Source organism: Artemia sp. Qi Xiang Cuo, chromosome 5 (genome assembly GCF_049724085.1).
Source record: "Artemia sp. Qi Xiang Cuo chromosome 5, ASM4972408v1, whole genome shotgun sequence".
NCBI lineage: Eukaryota > Metazoa > Arthropoda > Branchiopoda > Anostraca > Artemiidae > Artemia > Artemia sp. Qi Xiang Cuo.
This window is the reverse complement of record NC_142798.1, coordinates 48,290,708-48,314,941: the sequence shown is the minus strand read 5'-3', so window position 1 is coordinate 48,314,941 and position 24,234 is coordinate 48,290,708. Positions and strand designations below refer to the sequence as shown.

General features: G+C 35.5%; 1 protein-coding gene across 1 annotated transcript in view; it reads right to left on the bottom strand.

The window, feature by feature from the left end:
• Window positions 1-27: 27 nt before the first annotated feature.
• Window positions 28-24,234, bottom strand: part of LOC148952209 (28S rRNA (cytosine(4447)-C(5))-methyltransferase) — a 62,472-nt gene continuing 38,265 nt past the window's right edge. Inside the window, exons 4-10 of the mRNA XM_089089656.1 lie at window positions 21,776-21,971; window positions 12,011-12,139; window positions 10,471-10,570; window positions 7,431-7,570; window positions 5,555-5,767; window positions 3,535-3,647; window positions 28-599 (exon numbers count right to left, since the gene is read on the bottom strand). Of these exons, the coding sequence (XP_088945782.1) occupies window positions 131-599; window positions 3,535-3,647; window positions 5,555-5,767; window positions 7,431-7,570; window positions 10,471-10,570; window positions 12,011-12,139; window positions 21,776-21,971 (1,360 nt within the window). The 3' untranslated portion in view covers window positions 28-130. The remainder of the gene's footprint in view (window positions 600-3,534; window positions 3,648-5,554; window positions 5,768-7,430; window positions 7,571-10,470; window positions 10,571-12,010; window positions 12,140-21,775; window positions 21,972-24,234) is intronic.

Genomic DNA, 24,234 nt, shown 5'->3' with positions numbered 1-24,234 from the left:
TTGATGGTTTTAAAAACAAAACTGGTCTTCAGCAAACACTTTTAGAAGTGGTTTAATAGGGTAAAAGTTCTCTTTTGTCCTACATATAATTGATATAAATAACAAAAAAAAAAGTCGGTAAGAAAATGATTTATTTCTTTCTTTCTTTCTGATCATGTTTGGGGTGTGGTTTTTTAAACTTATTGTTAGAACTATTTGACTTCATCTTCTTTTTCAACGATGTTTTGGGGTGGCTTAATTTTTCATTATCTCCACTTTTCTCCTTTTTACTTGCCTTTCTGAGAAATATAGAACCTAATGCATTCACTTTGTCATTTCTATTTGCTAATGACTTTTTGTATCCTTTTTGGTTTTTCTTTTTTCCCACTAAGTTTTCTTTTCGGCTCATATTTTCCTTTTTTGATCCTTTCCTTGTTTCTGCTTTCGTTACATCGTCAATTGCTTCTGTCCCATCATTTTCAAGAATTTCCTCCTCTTCTTCTTTCTTAAATGCGCTTTTGAAATTGTTCGAAAGCTTTTTTATTTTAGCAACGAAAAAACCATCCATGTTTGTAAGATGTGGATAGAATCGACGAGTCAGTGACAATGAAGGGTGAAATCTGTAAAAAAAACGGACTATTACCCACAAAAGTGAATACTTAAAATTTCGTTAATGACAAAGGGAAATTTTGTCAAGATATTACTGAACAGCAAAATTAAATTAAAACGTAATGTATTATAAGGAGACTATATTGGCGGGTCGTTACCTGTAACCATTCACACATGTTACGTTCAATCGACACGGATCCTAGTTTAGAGTCATAACACATGTCTAGTATGCAAATGTTATTTGTTGGAGTCCCAGTAATGGCATGTTTTTCGTAACAGGCTTTGATTAATATTAGTCTTCTAATTTTGTACATCCCTTTGGATTTTTAATCAAATACATACCAATTCCTTCAATTTTCTCAGTCTTTTAAGCAAAAGAAAGACAAACTATCTGTACAAAATTCTACTACATATTTTAAAACTCAGGGTAAATGATAGGACAAGTGACTTTTCGGTATCAATAACTACGGTTTATGGTTCCCATGAAAACTCCATTTAACTCAAATCTCGTGCATTTCAACCCCCCCCCCGTTTAACTTAACCGTATTCATGTCCATCTCATTCGACTCAAAGCCTATTCAACACAAACTCATCCAATTCAACATAACCTAACCTGGCCTAAGATTTGTGTGAGAGTTGAGTAAAACGGGGATTGAGTGTTGATGGGGGTTGGATTGCATGGAGTTGAACTAAATAGGGGCTGGGGTGAACGGGGTTGAGTTTACATCCGCACCACGGCTTATAGTTCTCAGGCACTTTCTTTTCATCACCTTGCTAACTAAAACAAAAAAGCACTTTCCGCACAATTGAGCAGCACCCTGTGTCTGTAGTGCATGCTACTAAAACCCATCTCATGTTCAATATAGCTTATTGCAATCGAGTGCGACCAATTTTGTCAATAAATTTTGCTGTCTGTCAAACTTGTATGTACATATTTTAGATTGAATAAAAATGTTCTACACTGTTTTAAACTGAAAACAAAATATATTTTAAAAATTTTTTAGTTTATAACGTTAATAAATACAAAATGCTGAGACTTCCAGAAATGAATTATATATTAAACAATCAGTTTACTTCACTAGTTCTTTCCAGTAATCTTGGTTATTAAGGTGATTTAATATGGGGTGTTGATGATGCTTTGACAAATATAAATCATACTCTTCAAAACACATATCATTTCCATTGAAATGCAAGTGATGTTCAAGCCGTTTAGATGTTTTGAGATGGAGAGAAAGGGATAGGTAGCACCATTCATACTTGAACACTGATTACACTTAAGATATAGTTTTTCTTACTGTGTTTGTTGTTGCTGATTTTATGACAAATAAAACACACTTGTTAGAAAAAAATACTTTTAGTAAAGCGTAAATGGAGCTCTGGACTTTGGAAGGCTTAGGGGCGTTATTCATATTCCTTTTGTGGTCGCTGACAGCTAATGAATACCATTCTAGGGAAAAAAAGAATGATTTCATAGGCTGCCAGTGAAAAAAATTGATTGCAATCGATTAAAATCAGCTATATTGAACGCGGGCCAATCTCAATGACACGCAGTAAACTCTTGATTATCAGGGGGGCGCATTATCTGCCGTCTTCTAGGGTACTGTATTATTTTGAAAAATCTTATTCACGTAAGATAAAAATATTCTGTACTATATGGCTTAATTGAGTACTTACTGTAAATAAAAGTATTTTTTAGTTGTTTTTTGACCTGATCTTTAAAAAATGTTACAATCAAAATAATTTTGTGTCTTCCTTTCTCTTGGGAGGGAGGGGTAAGAAGATACATAGGATAGTAACATTTGAAGAAATCAGTTTTGTATTAAAAAAAAAAACATGCTGATTTACAATTCTCAGTGATCACAAATTACGCCAAGTAGTTAACAGTATTTTTTTGCTTTTTTGACTAATTTAAATGTAAAATAGAATAAATTGTTTAATATCATTTTTAACTAATACTGTATAGCGTGCTCAGGTTGTCTGGAAGTTAAAGTAAAGATGCAGAAATAAATTAGGGCATAACACAGTAGAAGCTGTAAAATCAACTATTATCCCCGATGCACGGTTATGGCCCTAATACGCCCTATTCACTCATGCCTCTTAAATTTTAGGAGAATTTTACTGGAATGCTAGGAAAAGATAATATTTAAAGAAATTATTTTTTGTTGTCGCGTTGCGTAATAACAATTTAACACTGGTTCTTGCTGTTTTAATCAAATAAATATTATGTTCAAAGAAAAATTCTTCCTTCATTCGACATATGTGATAGTTTAATGTCTAATCGTTTGGTCTCAAACTAGTTTCTGACGACAAAAAAGCACCATCAACTGTTTAAAAACAAAAATTCTAAAGCTACCTATGCTTTTTAAATTCTAGTCTGTACAACTATAATACTTTCCTTGAGCCTTATCGCGGTTCAAAACTCAAAAAGTTTATTCCTCATCGCCTTAACTCTTTCTTTATTGCTAATCAAGGCCCAAGTCCTATCTTTAAAAGGAACTACTCCTAACTTGCCCCATCATTTTAATGTCTTAAAATGCCAACATATTACTATGTATGTAATACAGTTATTTTTTTTGCTGTGCTTAATTCAAAGCTTTATAAAAAATTTTACTAACTCTGACAATTCTTGTGTAACACTTTTTTCTTTTGTCTAAAATACAAAAAAAAAACAAAAAAAAAACAATAGTAGCTAGGAAACACTGTAGAATGTCTCTAGAATCTAAATAAAAAACTGGGCCAGGAAAACTTCTTCACAAATAAAGGGTTTTTGTTGTAAACACCCAAAATTTCCTTAAATGATCAAAAATTTAAAAAAAAGGTAGAGCTATGAGGGTTAACTATTACACCAGAATCATGCAGTGATCTCCGTGAGTTCGTATAAGCGACCATTCTGTTGAGGCCAAGCATTATTATTTTCGATTTTTATAAACAAGAGTGTAAACTCACTTGTGGTGTTTGTATCTTGTAAATCCATCACGTCCAAAATCTAATCCAGTCGGTACTAATTGAACATGCCTCATTTTCAAAGCGTAATTGATAACATCCTCGTTTTCTTCAGGCTAAACAAGAAAATAAATATACAATAAAGCAAGAACAAAGAGCAACAGAAACGCAGTCGGGAATTTTGCCAGTTTCCACTCCTGAGTGTAAACCACCAATTCTGATGTCTGACTAAGTTTCAAAACAACACTTTTAGATACTAAGTCTCATTTACCTGCAAAGGAAATCACAAGTAGATTCAAGAAATTAGTTACTGAGATCAATAATTTCTTAGACCACACAGCCTTTCCATTTACAAATAAAATAGCGGGTATAAAATGAAACAAAAATATAGAAAAGTGGTGTCTTATATTTCAAATAAGACAGTGGAAAATAGCATAAGTCTTTTGTCACAAACAATAATAAAAATCCGCATATTTGGGCTTCAAGTTTTCTTGGCTTGTACTTATTATAATTGTTTTTACCTAGAGCATATGTAATTTTTTCTTAACAAAAAGGCTATTTCATTTGATCAGATTTCATTTTCAAACCATCAACAAAATGTATTCCAGCTGTTGCTTTATTGCATTGTGATGTATAAGAGAGACAAGCGAATTTATCATGCTTTTATTTGATTTGTAGCTATTGCACGATGTACATTATCGTACTGAATATTTATTAACATTTGGGGTTTTCAGCGTTTGTGCTTTTTTTGTTTTATACTTCATACGTTTTTTTCACCTTAAATTGTATTGGGTCTTCTTAATTCAGAACTATTTCTGAGCTTTTACTTTCACATATTCATACTACTGCCGGTTAGATATTGAACTAGATGCCTTGTTCTGTTTTGCTGACGACAGGGTTTATTCTACCCTTAAAACTGTATGCGAAAAGAATCAGCTCAAGTTAATTGACTTTTTAGCACTAATTTTTTAACAACCCTAACAGGCCGTTAGGACATTCAAGCAAGCCTCTGCTAGCCATTTAAGGTGACTACTAATCCAGAGACGGGCTCTGGGCAGTTTCTTTGGTAGCCAAACTCAGATGGCGGCACATATTTGTGACGCTTCAGGTGCATATTCTTAAGACTATCTAAGAACTTATTTGCTTAAATAAACACAACATAGAAAGCAGTAATGTATTCCAAACAGTCCTACTATTTATAACTGACATGGAAACTTCCTAATGTTCCCATTGCATGTTCCTGTCCTAGTTATGTCGATAATATACAGAAAAATTTGCAACAGGAACATTCCAAATTATTCTCACCTGAAATTATTCAAATTATTCCGTTTTTTCAGCTGAGAATCTCAGCTAACAAAATTGGAAGTAATAGGTTTAAGGTAATGCCTTTACTTTTTTTTATTCTACCATTAAAATACGAAGTTTAAAACTAAAAATGCTCTTAAAAACTTTTAAAACAGCCCCAGCATCCTTACTTCAACGAAGTTCAACCAGGACTGATAAATAAAATTATTAACTGCAAGTTTTCAAACCTTTCCTTAGCTTTTTTCCTCCAAACCGTGTTATAAATAAAGACCTTAAAACCTGACGAAGATAAATCATCCCTTATCTTGCCGCGTGAAAAAGAAGACAAACAAAAAACTAGAAACGTTACCAACATTCAAAGAAAATTCAGATTTGTGAGAGAAAAAGGAACTGCCCATAAGTAATAAATTGGATTGAGATAAAATTGGAAAATTGGATTGAAGTAAAATTGACAGTAAAAATACGAAAAATAATATTACATTTGCCTAACAAATATATGAAATGGTATTTCGGAGCATGAAAATTAATTAGTAGAAAATTAAAACCAGTATTCCCACGAAAACGTTAGTTTCATATCATGATCTCAGAAAACTCATCACATAAATGACAACATTCTTGGTAATAAAAAAGAAATGACACCAGAAAAAATAATACCATCTTCAGGTGATAGTTCAAACGTAAAAAATAGCCCCTGTCAGGTTTGAGTCCAGCAACTTACCAATATCGAGCAAGTAGAGTAAACCATATACCCGCCAGTTTTTGAGTCAGCATCCAAACAGTCAATGGCCGCCAGAATCAGTTCCTTTTGAAGATGAGCGCATTTCAAAATATCCTTTTCTTCTTTTGAAGCTTTGGCAGACTGATCTTTTGATATGACACCAGTGCCAGAGCAAGGTGCGTCAAGCAAGACTCGATCAAATCCTTTGACCACCTAATAGAGGAGTCAATATTTTATTTGTCATGAGAGAATTGCTAACGCTGGCACACAAAAGGCAATAATCAATAAATTCAAAAGCTGATAGTCACAAAACCATTAAAAAAAAAAAAAAAAAAAAATCAAATTACATGATTTGAAAATTAAAATACAATTAATGTTAGACACAAAACAATGACCCTGTCCGAATTTCTAAAGCTTGAATTCTTGGCTTCTACAACAAAAACCACATTCTGAGAATTTTTTTTTAGGAAATACTCTAATAAGAAAAATATTATTAAGCATTACTCATAACAAAATATTTGAATCACAATTCTTAATTAATAAATTACTTACGGCTTGATATTTTATATTTTAATAAAAAATTAATTTACCCACAAAAGTCAATAAACACGGGTGAAAAAAGGGGATCTATTCCTTGGTTTTAGATATCGAGATACACGTTAGACAAAGGATACCCTGCATAAACTAATAAAAACTATACACTTATATACTCTAAAAGACAACATCAACTAAAGAATTTAATATTCAGAGGTAAGTAATATGGGGAACATATGCGAAATATTACCCAAGAACGATCTACTCGATTCAAGAATTGAGCACATTGATGTCGATAGTGCGGAAATGGTTATTTTATAAATGCCTTCACCGAGTTTAGAATGTAATACCTTTTCTTTGACAAGAGTTGTTCAATTTAGCGCAGTGATGACACAGTGGAAACTGTACATAAAAGATTTTAAGAACACTTAACAAGTACTCACTAAACCTTATAACTTTGCATCAGGAATGTATATACATTTTAGGGACGAGTCCGCGCAGTTGCAAGTCCAGAAACGGAACACTAGTTACATACACATAGAAAATACGGGATCCCATTGACTTATTATCTGGATTCTATGCAAAGAATTTAAAGCAATACAGGTAATTCGTATTTAATACTCTACTTGGTAAATTTTATCTGTTTCTTTTCTACATTTAATAATAGAAAAATAAATACATCTGTTTATTCACTAGCCCTTTTTCCATCAGCCAGTAGTCAAACCCCGTTCCTCTGGTGACAAAGAAACTAGACTTTAGGCTCACCAGCAAGTTAGCGCATTAACTCCCAGCTATTTTTCAAATTTCATCAAGCTTGCAAAACATTACCAAACTCCTCCCTTATTGGCAGAATCAAGGACTAGCCTAATATATTAATCCAATAATAATCCAATCTATTAATCCAATAATAAGACAGGAGTATCAAAGCTGATATTTGATATTTTTAAATTTAGGCCTGAGAAACAAGACCTGAGCGAAAAAGCAGATTTTTTTTCCACAACATTGCAATCTCAGTAATTTGATGAGCAAAAAACAGGGCTAATTCTGGTACACAAATTTCAATGGTTGGCATTTTTTACCAGTAGTTGATACCTTCCAACTAATTCTCAAAACCCTTTATGCTTTTCGTGAGACAGCGTCCATTCATATCAGTTTCACTCATAGAGTGCAACCATAATAAAATGTTGATATTCTACTTAAGCATTAACCTCGCCTCTGACCAATCACATTCGATAGCCAGCCTTTTTTAGTCCCACCATTACTCTGATTGGTTGAAATTCGAGTTGTTTAAGTGGTATTTTGACACAGCAGACATGTGAACATAGATTCGGACAACACTCACTTTTGGGATTTTTCGCCCATCGTAGCTGCAGACAACAGCATTGGCCACACCTAATCGATGAAGGTTACCAACCACTGCTTTCGCTCTTTCAGCACTGGCGTCGTTGGCAAAAATTACGCCCGTGTTCTTCATTAGAGCGGCTAAAAGGGGAACAAATAACTAAATAATATAGTGTATCATAAATATCGCAACACAAATGGAAATCACAATAATTAAAGATAAATAAATGAAAATTTTAGCAAAAACAAGAGTTACTGTTGCATTACAATGAAAAATTGAGTAGAGCATAATTATTCACGTATGCATAAAAACCAAAGATAGATAAATAAATGGTTCAGCAAAAGATAAAAAAGAGTTATTGTTAAATTACAAGAAGACGAATTAAACCATTATAAATTTGCAGGATTTTAATAATTACTATCATGATTACTATTTCTGTGGCTTGAAGATTAAACCTTGCCATGATATAAGGACTTACGAACAACAGATCTAGGCTTAATTTTGGATCAGATTTTATCTGCTCTTTTTTATTTGTGTTTCTTTTAGCCTTTTGCTACTTGTTTTTTCGATTTGTTCTATTTTGTCTGAAGATGTCTGTGTTACTCTTCATTAGCTAGAATTGCAATTTTGTTGTAACTTTTAGTATTAATAAAGATTTACTTTACCTTATTATTGCTATAATGGTTTTACTGCAACTTAAATAATTGTCCATTTTGTTAAGTAGAATTCCAGCAGCCCAAGTTCTGAGTTAAGCCCAGTTCTGAGCAGCCCAAGAAATCCAGGACACGGTTTTTCTATTAGCTTCATTTTACATAACAACAATGGGTTTATTAAAAAAAAAAATATATACATCATCGATTCCCTGAAGCAATGCTTGTGCGGGAGAAAACCCTCCTAACAAAATAAAAAAAAAACAAAAAAAAAAAAAAAAAAAAAAAAAAAAAAAAAAAAAAAAAAAAAAAAAAAACAACATAATTAGAGCTCAAATTACCAGACCCGAAAACCAACAAACCTCCAAACAACATCCAACAAAAATATAATAATTATAATCATAATCAGCTGCAACTAAACCCTCCTCAAAAACAAAACTTAAGTGGCGTGGAATAATCCATTCAAAATATACACATCAAAACAATGGTTCTTTAGCGACTTACAAAAATCATGCAAACCCCCAACATTCCTCAAATCCTCTGGCAAACTCTCCCAAACTAACGGAACAACATGGCAAATTGAAAACCTAGACCTAGACGTGACCATAGCTGGTCTTCGCATCAACTGAGAAGATCGTGTCAAATGATCGTGAACAGTAGACGCAAGACTAAACATTCCTGAAAAACATGATGGTAACTCCGAAGCTAAATATTTAAACATAAACAGAGCATTATAGAATACACATATTCCTGCTAACGGTAGAATTTTATACTCGCGGTAAAGATGCCTCACCGATGCAAATAGGTCAATTTGATTACCATAAAGAACTCTAATTACCATATTCTGTGTTACGCAGAGCGGATGGAGGTGAGTTACGAAAGTTTTCGACCAAACCATACAACAGTAAATGAGATATGGATGAACCATAGAAAAATACAACATTCTCAGAATTTCACACGGAAAAAGATACCTATTTACCCATAATACCAATATTACGAGACATTTTGCTGTTAACAGATGCAATATGGTCTTTAAAACTAAGGCTTTCATCAATTATAACACCAAGGTATCTAGTACTAGTAGATCTTACAATAGTATGGTGACCTACTTCTATACTATTAATCCATGGATAATGTCCAGTAATTCTACCATAAATCAAAAAATTCGACTTATTATGATTCAGTTTCAATTTATTTACTCGCATCCACTTTTCAATCGAAGAAATATCTTGTTTCAATATAGTCATCAACTCATTTTCAGTTCTAGCAGCTACAGTGAAATGGGCATCATCAGCAAAACATGGTAGAATTCCTTTAGTACCGTAAGTATCAAGGTCTAAAGAACAAGACACATTACTTGAAGCTCTACAAAGGTCATTAATATAAACCAAAAACAACAAAGGGCCCAAAACGGAACCCTGGGGTACTCCAATCGAAATATATTCAATTTTAGATGTAACTCCATCCATCACGACACACTGAGTCCTTCCACTAAGAAAACTAACTATCACATTTAAAAAATCACCACGTATACCACTACTATATAGTTTTTGAACTAGTATATCATGATCAACAGAGTCAAATGCTTTAGTAATATCCAAAAATATCGAAGCTATCTTCAGACCCTTGTCTAAAGCATCATTAATAAAAGTTGTTAAAAACAAAACTCCATGCTCTGTAGAAAGATGACTCCTAAACCCGAACTGACTAGAACTAAAAAATTGTCTTTTCTCGAAAAAACTTACCATGCTACTATGAATAAACTATTCAAGCACTCTAGAAATAAATGGCAGTAAAGAAATCCGTATATAATCACTAAAACATTTATTATCCCCTCCTTTAGATATCGGGATAACATTTGCGCCCTTTAGACAATCGGGAAATATTCTAGCTTTTAAACAATTATTTATCAGTCCTAAAAAATGACTAGATATAACAGGTAATATCGACTTCAAAACCTTCAACGAAATAAAATCATCTCCTGATGCACCATTTTTCATATTATTTATAACATCAAATAATTCATCAATAGTTACAGATTTAAGGTACGCAGACACATCACAATCTTCAGGTAGGAACTGACGAAAATCTCCATCTTGATCAAATACTGGCACCGATGATGACACACGCTTCCCAATATTAGCGAAGTGATTACACATCTCATCTGCAACATTATTATTCATTCCCATATTATCTGGACGGATCAAACATACTAACAGATACTTGTCTAGCTTGCTTCTTTTTTAACGGAATAATAGCGTTTTGTTATGTTTTTTTTGGCAAGAATAAGATTTAGAAACAAGGTTATTATTGTAAAGATATAACATACACATAATTGTTGTCTCATTTTGTAGTTTACAAAAAATTAAAGCTTCATTTTCAAGACTTACCAATATGAGAAGTTTTCCCTCCAGGAGCTGAGCTCATATCAAGGACCCTTTCCTTTTCTTGGGGAGCTAATGCCATTACTGGAAGAAAACTAGAAGCACCCTAAAAGACAAAATATTTTTTTGAATCGACAATAATTTAAACTTCTTTTCAAGTGGTATTTTCTTAAGGAGATCATAAACAATCAAACTTTGACAAAAGCTCCAATACAATAAATATTATCAGTGTGATTGAAGGTGAGACTCTTTAGGAAGGGAATACTCCTTCAAAAAATAGGTGAACTATACAGAAAATATAAGACATTGTTGGGTAAATCAGATAAACCCCAATATTATTAGGGTCATGACCCTTTATATAACTATGCTTTACAATTAGTTAACAGAGTTTAAGGTTTATATTTCACCACCTATTCCTACATTCTACCGGGCAAATTCGCTGACAAAAAAAAATATGGCCTATATAAGAATGATTTTTGAAACAAGTTTGGTTCAAATAACTCAAGAAAATCGTTGGATTGATATGATCGTTATTCTCTATAATCAAACGGTATCGAAAGTTAAAATAAACCAATTTTCTAGGGAAGAAACGGGCAATATATTCAGTCCCGATGAAATAAAAGAGTAGGTTGAAATGGCCAGTCAATCTATAAAATCTATTGATCCCCTTCCCGAACCCCTTCCGAAAATTACCGATGAAAATTGGCGATCACGTCATTATCATGCTTGGAAAAGGGGCTGAAATTAACTGATCTCAAATTCCTCTTTCAAATGACACCATCAGCAACAGAATCCAGATAATGAGCAAAGACATATTGGCTCAAGTAGTTGCAGATCTGATTTCAAGCCTGGCAAAATTCACCCTTTGACTCGACGAGTCTACAGACCGCTCCGAAATAGGGCAGCTTTTCTGGCAGATTTCAGGCGTCTACTATCCAATATTGTTCAAAGTAATCAAAGCGGCCTTTCTAGGTCACCCATTAATAATTGATTGCACAGATGTTTTTGTGCTGACAGACAATAGAAGAGGATTTTTTCCTCAGGTGAAACGATAGGAAAGAAACAGGCAACATATTAAGTCCTGATGAAATGAAGGAGTAGGTTAAAATGGCCAGTCAGTTTGTAAAATCTACTGGCCATCCTGCCTGAACATTTTCACAAGTGACAACCCTGGGTGCTAACATGGTCTGGAATCTTCAAGTTTCTCCTTGAGACAGACTCTAGCAACAACTTTACCTAAAATTGTTGAAAACTAGGAGAATGATATATTACTCTGCCCACCCTCTACTATCCTTCAAGTAGTACCCTTGGTGACTAACAGCAAATAAAAACCAGACAAGACCAAAAAATGCTTCAACATTTGAAAATAAAATACTAGACTAAAGAAAGTAAGAAAGACAACTAAGTAATTACAAACAAAATAGAGAACACTTGAATTTGACATCAGTTAATAGCCCTGACTCGGCAATTCACTAATTACGATCTCTTCCTGTCATTTATCCATACGCCTGAAGCAGTAGAAATTTGTAATTTGATCAGAACTTACTTGCAAAATATAATGTCCCGCTAAGTATTCAGGAGTTGCACCAACAGGCACCTGAGAAGAAAAGATGACGAGTCCAACCTTGGTCCATGCCCCCAAAGGATCCAAATTCACTCCACGGTTTATAAGGACCTGGAAAAAATAAAATACAAATAAGTAACTGTTTTTGAAAAAAAGTAAATTGTTTTATTTCCCTAACTGCTCAGATGGAAAGATAATGACTTTTTTTCTCTTGTGTGCTAGGTTGTCCAAGATCACATGCACAATTCGTTACATATACTCTACACTTTAAATGTGTTCCTTTTTTTGAAGATATAATACTTAAAGATGACATAATAAATCTTTTTGTACGTTGCGATTCGACAACTAACATTCCCGCTTGTAGCGAAATTTACTCATATGAGCGCATTTTTAAGGCAAAACTAAGTGGTTTTAAGTATTTTTTCAAAATTTGTGAGTCTCGTCAACCTTACTTCCTCCGAAAATTACAAAGGAGAATCGGCGATCATAGCAATATCATGCTTAGAAAACCGGCCAAAATTAAATGATCCCAAATTACTTTCACAAATGAGGTCATCAGCAACAGAATACAGATAATGAGCAGACATCTTGGCTCAAGTAGTTACATATCTGATTTCAAGCCTGGCAAATTGACCCTCCAACTCGACGAGACAACAGGCCATTCCAAAATAGGGCACCTCGTAGTAGTATTCGTATGCTATGTGAAATATGACGTGACAAAGGAATTTTTTTTTCCTTTGTAATGCAGCCGATGTAAAGAAACTTGTGGATGACTTCTGCAAAGACGGCACTATTTCGTGGAAAATGGTTCATGCAGTTTGTAAGGACGGAGCTCCAGCTATGCTAGGAAGAAATTTTGGTTTTGCTGCGCTAATGAAAGGCGATGCATCATAAATCATTTTTAAGCATTCTGCAAAGGCATGCCTTGGCAACCAAAACCTTGCCTCTAAAACTGGTAAAAGTATTAAAAATCGTAGTGAAATGTATGAAATCTATAAAGAAATGGGATTTGTTTTCGAGGTAATTCTGTACCATTCTAACGTTGGTTGATTAAAGGTGCTGAATCGTGTTTTTGCCATGCTTGTTAATTAGTCCTGTGTATGCAAGAACACTTCCATGTAAATTTCTGCAACATTCCGAGTTCATTTTCATTTTAACATACTTGCATGATATCTTTGCAGCTCTCAATCATCTCACTTGCACAAGATATACCAAGGGAATGCACTTGTGCACAGGGCATCTTGGACACAGGTGGGTTGAATATTTCTCCCTCCAAACCAGCTCAGCTTTATGCTTCCATGGGCATCTGAAGTGGACTGGACTGCTTTAAATTTGATTTTCTTAGACAAGGCTGTATTATCCAAGTCCTTGACATGGCATACATCATTTTATATCATATCATTTAGCATTTGACCTGTGAACATCTATTGATATTTAAGCCGGATTAAATTTGGAATAAATTACAGTGGATTGCAGTGACCGTCAGTTTCGAAATAAGTGAAATAATAAATTGATAATTACGGACTATTTTACTATTGGAAATATTTACTCACTCATATAAGGCCTTGTATTATTCTACTATCTTTTTAATTTAATTTGATAATCTGATTATAATTCAATTTTGCTAATAAGCGGGCAGAAGAGGGGAGTTTCTTGCCGCAAGGGCCGTTGTACCTGCCGGGAGTGTTACTCCCTTAAACTGCGGGGATCTGGTAGCAAGAAACTACGCTTCCTTCGCTTATTGGTATCTGGCTCTTATTGGTATCTGGTTCTTATGACATGTACAGTGAATAATGAATAATGGACTTGTTTTTTAGCCGGTTTTTAAATTTTTTGCAATTCAACCGTGATAATGAAGTAAATGAAAACGAAATACTGAAGTTTGGAAAGGAGTTTTTTCTGGACTTGCAGAGTGTAATCGAAGCTAAAAAACTCCTCTACAATGCGGCCGTACCTGGGACTGAGCTTCCGAGAAGACAGGGGCCGAAGGCTTTGGAAAGCCATCTGAAGGATAAGTTAAGCATATTCGTGAAATGTGACGATGAAGACATAGACCTACCAACGTTTGTAATTCGTTCTCCAAATGATGCACCTGTCATCCGTGTTTTGGTTTATTCGAGTTTGAATGCGAAATTCAATAGAATGGAACACTTCCTAAAGACTGTTTCAAGTAAGTTCGATTCATATGATAATCACTTTCCACCACTGCCTGCCCGTGCGACGCCGTCAACTGACTCTCACACCACTGCTGTTGTCTCTAAAGTGCCGCAAACACTAAATGATCTGATAAAACGCAAAGAAAGGCTCGATAAAGTAAGCTGTCATGATGCAGTAACCAAGCTGAGTTTACAAGGAGACAAACGGCTAATTAATGTTGAAAAATGGAGTTACCCACCCTCTAGTTACTCTGAATCTTACAAAGGGCACTAGAACTTCTGATTACCAATCCAATGGGCCCCCTCCAAAGTTTATAAGATCACCCTTACTAAAAAAAAAACTTATATGCCCCCAGGGCATAACTTACGGCCCTTGCCCTGAGGGCTGTGGGAGGGCTGTCATCCTCAAAGACAGAATTTCTGTACCTTTAAATTACGTTGAACAAAATGGCTATCTGAAAATTTTGATTGGACGTGTTTGGGAAAATGGTGGGCGTGGGAGGGGGTTAGTTGCCCTCTTATCACCTTCGACTATTAAAAAGGTCACCCACCCTTTCAGTCCCAATCGAATAAGCTGTTTTTGAAGTTTCTACGACAACAAATAGCCATCTCAAAATTTCTACCAGATGCATTTCGGGAAAACCCGAGCTGTTGGGAGGGGGGAGGGGAGGGGGATATCCACCCTCCGATCAGTATGAATCATAAAAAGGGCACTAGAACTTCTGATTACCACTCCAATGAGCCCCCTCCAAAGTTTACACGATCACCATTTCTATATGTACGTTATATGCTCCCAGGGCGTAAGTAACTTAAAACCCTTGCCCTGAGGGTAGTGGGGGGGGGTGTTCATCCTCAAAGATACAATTTCTAGACCTTTCAATTACGTTGAACAAAATGGTTATTCAAAAATTTTGATTTAATGTGTTTGGGGAAATGGTGGGCGTGGGAGGGGGGTTTTGCCCTCAAATCACTTTCGACTATTAAAAAGGGCACTGGCCCTTTGAATTTTCCAAGCAAATTAGCTGTTTTCGAAGTTTCTAGGACAACAAATGGCCATCTCAAAATTTCTATGAGATGCATTTCGGGAAAACCCAAGGTGTGGGGAAAGGTACCCACCCTTCGATTACTCAAAAAAGGGCACTAGAACTTCTGATTGCCAATCCAATGAGCCCCTCCGAAGTTTTTTCGATCACCCTTTCTATATGTACCTTATATGCTCCCAGGGCATAACTTAAAACCATTGCCCTGAGAGCTGTGCGGGGGGGGGGGGTCATCCTCAAAGTGTGACCGCAGAAAGAGTTTTTGGTGGTAGGCCTGATAGCGACTATGATAGTGACGTAGAAGCGAAACGGCCTCAGTCCACACAGAGTGCATAAGTTGATTTTCATTCACGATAACTATAGCCAGATCCAGCAGTTCAAACATACTTCTGAAGTTTGCCTGAAAGTTTTTTTTTTACTTTTTGTATACAGTAGTTTTATATACAGTAATTTCTGATGAATAAATATACTCCTAATTTTGATAATTGATTCTGTTAGGAATACATAGATGTTATATATTTCAACTATTCTGCAAAGATTCTGAAACGCCACAGCCATTTCGTTTCTACGAGATTTCTGCTTCTCTTGATGAATAACGAAGAAGACCAGCGTCCAGCCAGTGACTTGCGAAGTTTCTACCTCATGAACAGGCCCAAATCTGTTGTAAATTAAAGATGAAATTTGATAGAGACTGATCAAAATAATTGTGTCCGGTCAACAATGATCGCGCTAAGCCTTCCGTTATAGGTGTGATGCCGGGGACTAGTGGTAATTGTAGTAGCAGTGGTAGCATACAAATATTCCCTTTTTGATCAAGTCCCTTATCATTTCCTGAAAGTTCTGAATTGATATACCCCATCATTCATGAGTTGCGCCTTTTTGACAATCCGTAAACACATAGAATGTTTTGATTTACTTGAGCACTCTCCTCAACATTCTCTGAAAAGCTCACCTGTTTTCCCTTGGTCTTTTTGGAAAATGAAGTTCAAACATGAATAACTTTCTCAGTGACATGTACTATATGTAAGCAATGAAAGAATAGCTGAACTTACAGGCATTGACCTCAGGACTGTGGGGAGGTTGACATTCCCAAAGACATGATTACTGGACCTTTCAATAATGCTGAACAAAATAGTTCTCTTAAAATTTTGATTGGATGTGTTTCGGGGAATGATAGGGTGGGAGGAGGCTGGTTGTCCTCCTTTCACTTTTGACTCTTAAAAAGGGCACTAGATCTTCCGATCTCCAATTGAATGAGCCCCATCCGATCCGAACTTTATACGACCATCCGTTCTATAAGAACCTTATATGCCCGGGGCGTAACTTACAACCCTTGCACCTCGGGCTCTGGACGATTGTGTCCACCTTGAAGTCATTGTTATATTCTCTTTGGACTATTGTGAACAAAATGGCTATCTCACAATTTTTATTGGATGCGGGTCGGGAAAAAAGGTTGTCAGGGAGGGAGGGGCTATTTGCCCTACCTACATCAATTTTGACTCTTAAAAAGGAACTAAAACTACACATTTTCAATCAATGAGCTTATTCTAAGGTTCAAACAACCACATCTTCCATAAGAAGCTTATGTGCCCCCGGGAAATAACTTACAACCCTGGCCCCCACACTCTGGGGGGTTGTGTCAGTCCGAAAGGCCTGGCTATATGATCTTTGGACTGCTAAAAAACAAATGGTTATTTCAAAATATCAGTAATATAGCACATCAAAAATGTAAATTTCTTAATATAACAGCTTAATAGCTACAATATATAATTATCAGTTATTAATCTTATTTTAGAACAAACTTGTCTTGTGTTTTTTAAAACAAAAATATCTGTTTCGCGTTCACTTTCCCTTTGAAGACTCAAAAGCCATTCTAATCCTTTCATCCCAAGGCATTAAACGACAAAATACGTTTAGAACGTTGTAACTTTTTGAACTTTAATAAATAAAAAAATTATTAAAACTTTAATGAATGTATATCAGTATATGAATACTAAACTGAAAAACCACAGCCATTTTTTTTTTTTTCAGTAGAGTGAAAATTATGTTCTGGTCTTGAGAAGGTATGGTGGTTGTCAAAGACATAATTTCCAGACCTTTCAACTACGCTGAAAAAATGGCTATCACAAAATTTTAATTTATTGTGTTTGGCGAATTGAAGGGCTTGAACTAGAACTTCTGATTACCAATCCAATGAGCCCCTCCGAAGTTTATTCGATCACTCTTTCTATGTAAACCTTATATGCCCCCAGGACATAACTTACAACCCTTGCCCTGAGGACTCTGGGGGGGGGGGTGTCATCCTCATAGAAAGAATTTCTGTACCTTTCAATAACGTTGAACAAAATGGCTATCTCAAAATTTTGATTGGATGGGTTTGGGGATATGGTGAGGGTGTGAGGGGGGTTTGTCGCCCTCCAATCAATTTCGACTATTAAAAGGGCACAAGCCCTTTCAATTTCCAATTGAATGAGCCCTTTTTGAAGTTTCTACAACATTGCTTTCCAATCAATTTCGACTATTAAAAAGGGCACTAGCACTTTCAATTTCCATTAGAATGAGCTCTTTTCGAAGTTTCTACGATAACAAATAGCCAACTTAAAATTTTTATCAGATGTATTTTGGGAAATATGAGGTGAAGGGGGGGGGGTATCCACCCTCTGATTACTCTGAATCTTAAAAAGGGCACTAGAGCTTATTACTACCGATCCAATGTGCACCCCCTGAAGTTCAAACAATAACCCTTTCTATAAAAGCCTTGGATATCCCCAGGGCACAGCTCACAACTCTCACCCTGTGGGCACTGAGGGGGTTGTCATCCTCAAAGACACAATTTCCAGACTTTTCATTTACGTTGAACAAAATGGCTATCTCAAAACTTTGATTGGATGTGTTTGGGAAAATGGTGAGCGTGGGAGGGCGGTTAGTTGCCGTCCAATCACTTTCGACAATTAAAAAGAGCACTGGCCCTTTCAATTTCCAATCGAATGAGCCTTTTCAAAGTTTTACGAAAACAAGTCGCCATCTCCGGACGAAAATATAAGGTTTTTTTTTTTTTGGGGGGGGGGTCCACCCTTCCATCACTCTGAATCTCAAATTTAGTACTAAAACTTATGATTATCTATCAAATCAGCCCCCTCCGAAATTTATACGATCACCCTTTCTATATAAACCTTATATGCCCCCAGGGCATAACTTTCAACTCTTGCCCTGAGGACTGTAGGGGGGCAGTCATCCTGAAATACATAATTTCGGGACCTTTCAAGTATGTTGAATAAAATGATTATCTCAAAATTTTGATTGGATGTGTTTGAGGAGATGGTGTGCGTGGGAGGGGGGTTAGTTGCCCTCTAATCACTTTCGACTATCAAAAAGGGCACTATCCCTTTCAATTCCCAATCGAATGAGCCCATTTTGAAGTTTCTACGACAACTCTTTTGATACGAAGTACCCTGGTCTAAAAAAAAAAGAAAAAAAAAAAAAAAAAAAAAAAAAAAAAAAAAATGTGTATATATAAAAAATAAATAATACATTGTGCCCATATCACTTTTTAATAAGGCAGCGCTATTGCGCTGCCTATGATGGCATAGTGTTATAAAAATTATACTTTTACTAACATAGGAAGAAAGGTCAGTAATTCAATGATATATGTCTGATTTTTGATATGCAGTAGATAATTGAGATCAAAACTTTGGAAAGTAGTGAAAAAATTATGTCAAGTTAAGTGAAAGTGATAGTTACTAGGGGTGGATCGTCACTAGTGATAAATAACTAGGGGTGGCAACCCTGAACGATAGAAGATTTTTCGGGAACCAATTATTTTCGAGAAGACAGATTTTTAGGGAAATCCCCAAAAATTCGGGTATAGTGGAAGCACTCGTATTTTCAGACAAAATTTGCCAACAAATTTTACTAGGCCATGAAAATTGCAAGTACCCAAGCTATCCCACTTTTTGCACGGTGGAGCACAACTTGTGTTTTGACAGCTTTTCTTTGAGCAAAAATTATTTTCATAAGTAAAAAATGGTATTTTTAGACAAAATCTGCAAACAAATTTAAAAACTGCCAAGAAGCATGGCTACCCTATAAATATGAGATTGTATTTTTCCACACAAATAAAAAGGAACAGACCAAAGACGGCATGAGAGGGACAGCTAGAAACCGGATTGGGATTTCTGGGACTGGAATTCTCGATTTTCAAAAGTCGTGATTTCCTAGTGTATTCACAAAATAGAAAGAGAAAACTTTAAAATGAAAGGTCTGACTTTAAAATTTTGTTTCAAATAAGTAATTAAGCCACTTTATAAAAAAGATGATAAAAATGAGTTTGGTAATTATCAAGGTATTAGTCTGGTCTCCGTAGGTGGTAAGTTACTAATTTACATGGTATTTTATAAATTGAGAAGAATAGTGCAGTTTAAAGATGGGTAAAGGTTATATTTACAAAATTTTTCCTGTTAGGCTAATAATTAAGAAGCGCCTGAGTTTCCAAACACCTTTGCTCCTCAGTTTTATAGATTATGAGCAAGCGTTCGATTCTGTTGATAGAGGAGCTTTAGTAAAGGTTTTATCCTTGTATGGTATACCAGACAAATACATTGAAGTGATTAGTGCTCTGTACTAGAATAACACTGCTGCGGTTAAGGTAGGAAATGAGGTTAGCAGCTGGTTTTGTATTAAATCAGGAGTTAAGCAGGGTTGTGTTCTATCCCTCTTTATATGGATTATTTTGATGGACTTTGTTTTAAGGAGCACAGGAAAGGCAATGGGAGACCACGGAATCAAATGGGGAGGAAAAAGCCTCCTGGAATTGGATTATGCTGATGATTTAAGCATCCTAGATGAAAGTGTGAGCAAAATTAATGAAGTTTTAGAGGTATTGCGAGTTCAGGGTGCTAGAATTGGTTTGAAAATTAATGTTAAGAAGACTAAGTCACTAAGGCTGGGAATAAGTGAAGATGAAAAGGTGACGTTGGGTAATGAAGAGATTGATCAGGTGGGCAGCTTCACTTACCTTGGTAGTATTATTAGTAAAGATGATGGGAGCAGTGAAGATGTTAAAAGTAGAATAGACAAGGCTCAGGGTGTTTTTTCACAGTTAAAAAAGTTTGGAAGAACAGGAAGATAAATCTGCAAACCAAGATTAGAATATTAGAAGCTACAGTGATAACAGTGGTCAAATATGGCTCTAAAGCATGGACGCTCTGAAAAGCGGATGAAGATTTGCTAGATGTTTTCCAGAGAAAGTGCTTAAGGATTGTTCTTGGTACCCGGTTGAATGACCGTATTTCAAACAATAGGCAATACAAAAAATGTGGTTCAATACAGCTCTCTAGGGCTATGATGAAAGAAAGGTTGAGGTGGCTAGGGCACGTTGTGCGGATGAAGGATGACAGATTGCCGAATATCGTTCTTTTCGGGCAAACAACTGGGGCTAAACGGAAAGCAGGTCGCCCACGTCTGGGATGGGAGGACGTCATTAAGTAAGATTTAAAGTAAATGGGAACTTCGTGGGCGGGTGTAAAAAGGGAGGCTTTGAATAGATTGGGGTGGAGGAGCGTGCGTAGCTGTGTTGGCCTCAGGTGGCTTGGTGCTGTGGTGAGTTGTTAGTAGTAGTTAGTAGTAGTAGTATTTAAACTGCATATACTCAATGTGAACATTATGTTGGGTTCAGCATAAATCTGTTCAATTTATAGTCATATTCGAAACAGTTGATCTACAGATACAGAATTAAGTACTACAACAATTGGATGTTTCAAATGCTGTATAGCAACTGGCACACACAGAATGAATTTATAATTTATTCTTCTGAATATCCACATTGATAAAAACAATTTCATGGAGTAAATCTGCTTACCTTAGCAGCTAAGCATGATAAATAAGATTTTGTTTGCTGATGTGTGCAATCCAGTCTCAGAATAGTGTTGTTTAGATAAAATCGTTCCTCTAAATAGAAATGAGATAGGGCATTCTTTTACACTAAGTCCTCCAAATCTTGTTTATATGTGGAAACAACCAACTTCCATGCATGTCTAAGTAAGAAAAACCTGTAAGAATGTTCCATAACAAGGGTACACGACAAAAACGGCTCAAAATATCAATCCAACTATTGCTGTACCACCACATATGGTGCTAGGGTTAATCTTACAAACACCCTTAAAAAAATATGATAACCCTTTTCGACCAAGAGTTGTATTGACTGTGTTTCTGCTTTCCATGATTTTTGTGCAAGGATATAAACAAGGATTTTCTTTCTTTTTCTTGCAGAATTTCATGATCCGGATACCTTTTTTATATTCATCAAATCCATTTCTTAGTCACGAGGAATGTGTGGTCTTTGGGGGGCTTTCAAAACGGTCGCCCCCCCCCCCTGGTTCAAATGTCCAATGCAAGCGGTAAAACAGGGCACCTTAAACCAATACATAGTGCAGCTCAAAACAGAATGTCAGAAAAGATACAATTCATGTCACGAATAGCATGTTCACCAATGCAATACAACATTAGAAGCATCTTATCCACAAAAGCTACTTGCATTATCATGTATTACTTACCTGTGCTAGGTCTCTTCGCCTCGTTTTGAGTGTATTGACTCTTATGGTCATGGGCCTTGGAACTTCGTTCGCTTCAAGGAATTCAATCACTTCTCCATGTGGGAAAATATTCATTATCTGCTCCATCAAGTATTCATTATAGCCATAGTAGGTGCAGAGGTCTTGTCTCAGTCTTTCAATATATTCTTGTCGATCTCTAGGAACATAAAAAATCAGTGAGTAAACAAAGTGAAGAACTTTTTGGACGTAATACCTTAAACTAGGTATCCTTTTTCCAGACCACACTGTCTTTCCATGACGATTAACAAAAGGTTCAAATAGGGATAAGTGCATTTATATAGACAGTGAGAACAGGTGCAAAAGTCTAGATATTTCGATCGCTGTATATGTGATTAAAAATCCGATCACATATACATGTGATCCACAAATCCGGTTATATGCTAAACGCTAAATACTACCACGTTATGCATAAAAGGCGTATCTAAAAAAAAATAACAGATTTCCTGGTTATAAGCATTTTCTTAAGAGCAAAAAAGGGGAGGGGTGATTTTCCTCGTGAAATTGGGCCTAAAGATCACACCACTCTTTATAAAATTAAATATACAGTGCCCTACTGGTTCTGAGACCATCACTTTTCCAGTTGCCAAAACAATTTCAATGATTTAAAGAATATGAAAATTGCAACTTGGAATGTTACCACGTTAAAAAATAACTATCATATTGACATTTTGACTGACGACTTTAGATGCTTTGAGCTGGACTTATCAGGAGTTTCAGAAATTCATATTTTAGGAGGTAGGAAACATGAAACACGGTGATATAGAATTTATTTACTCAGGTAGGAAGGGTGGAGTATATAGACAGGGAGTAGGGCTCATGATGAATAAGGAAGCTGCTAATTCTTGTTTAGGTTGGGAAGGTATTAATAATAGAATGTTTAGTAACTCATTTTATGACTAAAAAATGCAGGGCATCAGCCATAGTAGTATGCGCCACTGTAGAACCGATTTTCAAAGATGATAGCGACCCACCTGAATTTTACTTACAGTTAGGGCCTACAAGAACACATAGACAGGGTCCCAGGTAGAAATATGGTGTTTTTATTAGATTTTAATGCCCCAATAAGTAGAAATATGGATAGATGGTATCCTAGCCAAGATTAATTTGGTCTAGGAAAAGAAAACAGTAATGGCTACAGAGTGGAGCAATTTTGTAGGTATAACAATCTAGTTATCACCAATACAGTTTTTGGTCATAAACTGGCCCATAAGTCAACACGGTATTCACATGATTGTAAGACAGCTAACCTTATTGATTATTTTATTGTAAACTGAAGACTAGCAGCATCAAAACAAGATACTAGGGTATATAGATGTGCTGCTATTAATGTCAAAAGTAAAGATCACAACCTAGTAGTGTCTAGAGTTAATTTAAAGCTGAAATTTAGGGAGGGTAACCTTCCGGGAAACTATAATGTTGATACACTCCAAGATCAAAATTTGACAGAAACTTTCCAGGAACAGTTGAATACTAAACAGGAGAGTTTTAAATTTGACAACGTAGAAGATGGATCGAATAAATTTAGGAAAGTAGTTTATGAAGCCGCTGATAGCGTCTTAGGGAAGAAAGATAGGACGGCAGCTATGTATACTAGTAAAAATACTTTATGTTTAATAGAGAGCAGAATGGGTTTATACAAGAATTATCTGAGTAATAGATCATGCGAAAATAAGAAAACTGTAAAGAAAGTGGAGACAAAATAAAAACATGAACTAAAGAGGTGTGAAGTGGAGACCATGGAGAAAATTGCCAAAGAAGATGTGGAAGATGCAGCCAGATGGCATTATAGTAAAATATTGTATTGTCATGTTTAATAAATTGAGAGGGAGTAGTCAATCTGGACTTGCTCCAGTTAAAGATAGGAATGGGGCCACCATTAGTGATAAGGTAAGAGTTAAAGGGAGATGGGAAGAACATTTTGAGAATATGCTAAACCGTGATAGAGCTGCAGGAAAGATGAGGAGAATGAAAAAGTTTAAGGCCCTTTGGATGTGATGGAAGATATATTTTGTGAGGAAGAATTAGTGACAGTACTAAAAGGATTAAAAATAATAAGACCCTAGGTGCTGAGTGTGGTAAATCGAGTTTCTTAAATATGGTGGTTATGAGATTATAAATAAGTTACGGAAGATTATGAATATGATGTTTTGAAAAAGGGGAAGTACCTAGCCGTTTTACGAAAACTCTAATTAAACCCTGTATAAGAAATAAAATAAGAATGAGTGTGGCAATTATAGAGGCATTAGTCTGGTTTCTGCAAGTATCAAATTTCTCAGTACAATGTCATTAGACTTAGAGATGATGTAGATAAAGTTTTAAGGAAAGAACAATATGATTTAGTAAGGGAAGAGGATATGTTGACCAAATTCTCACTCTTAGATTATTAATTGAGAAGTGCC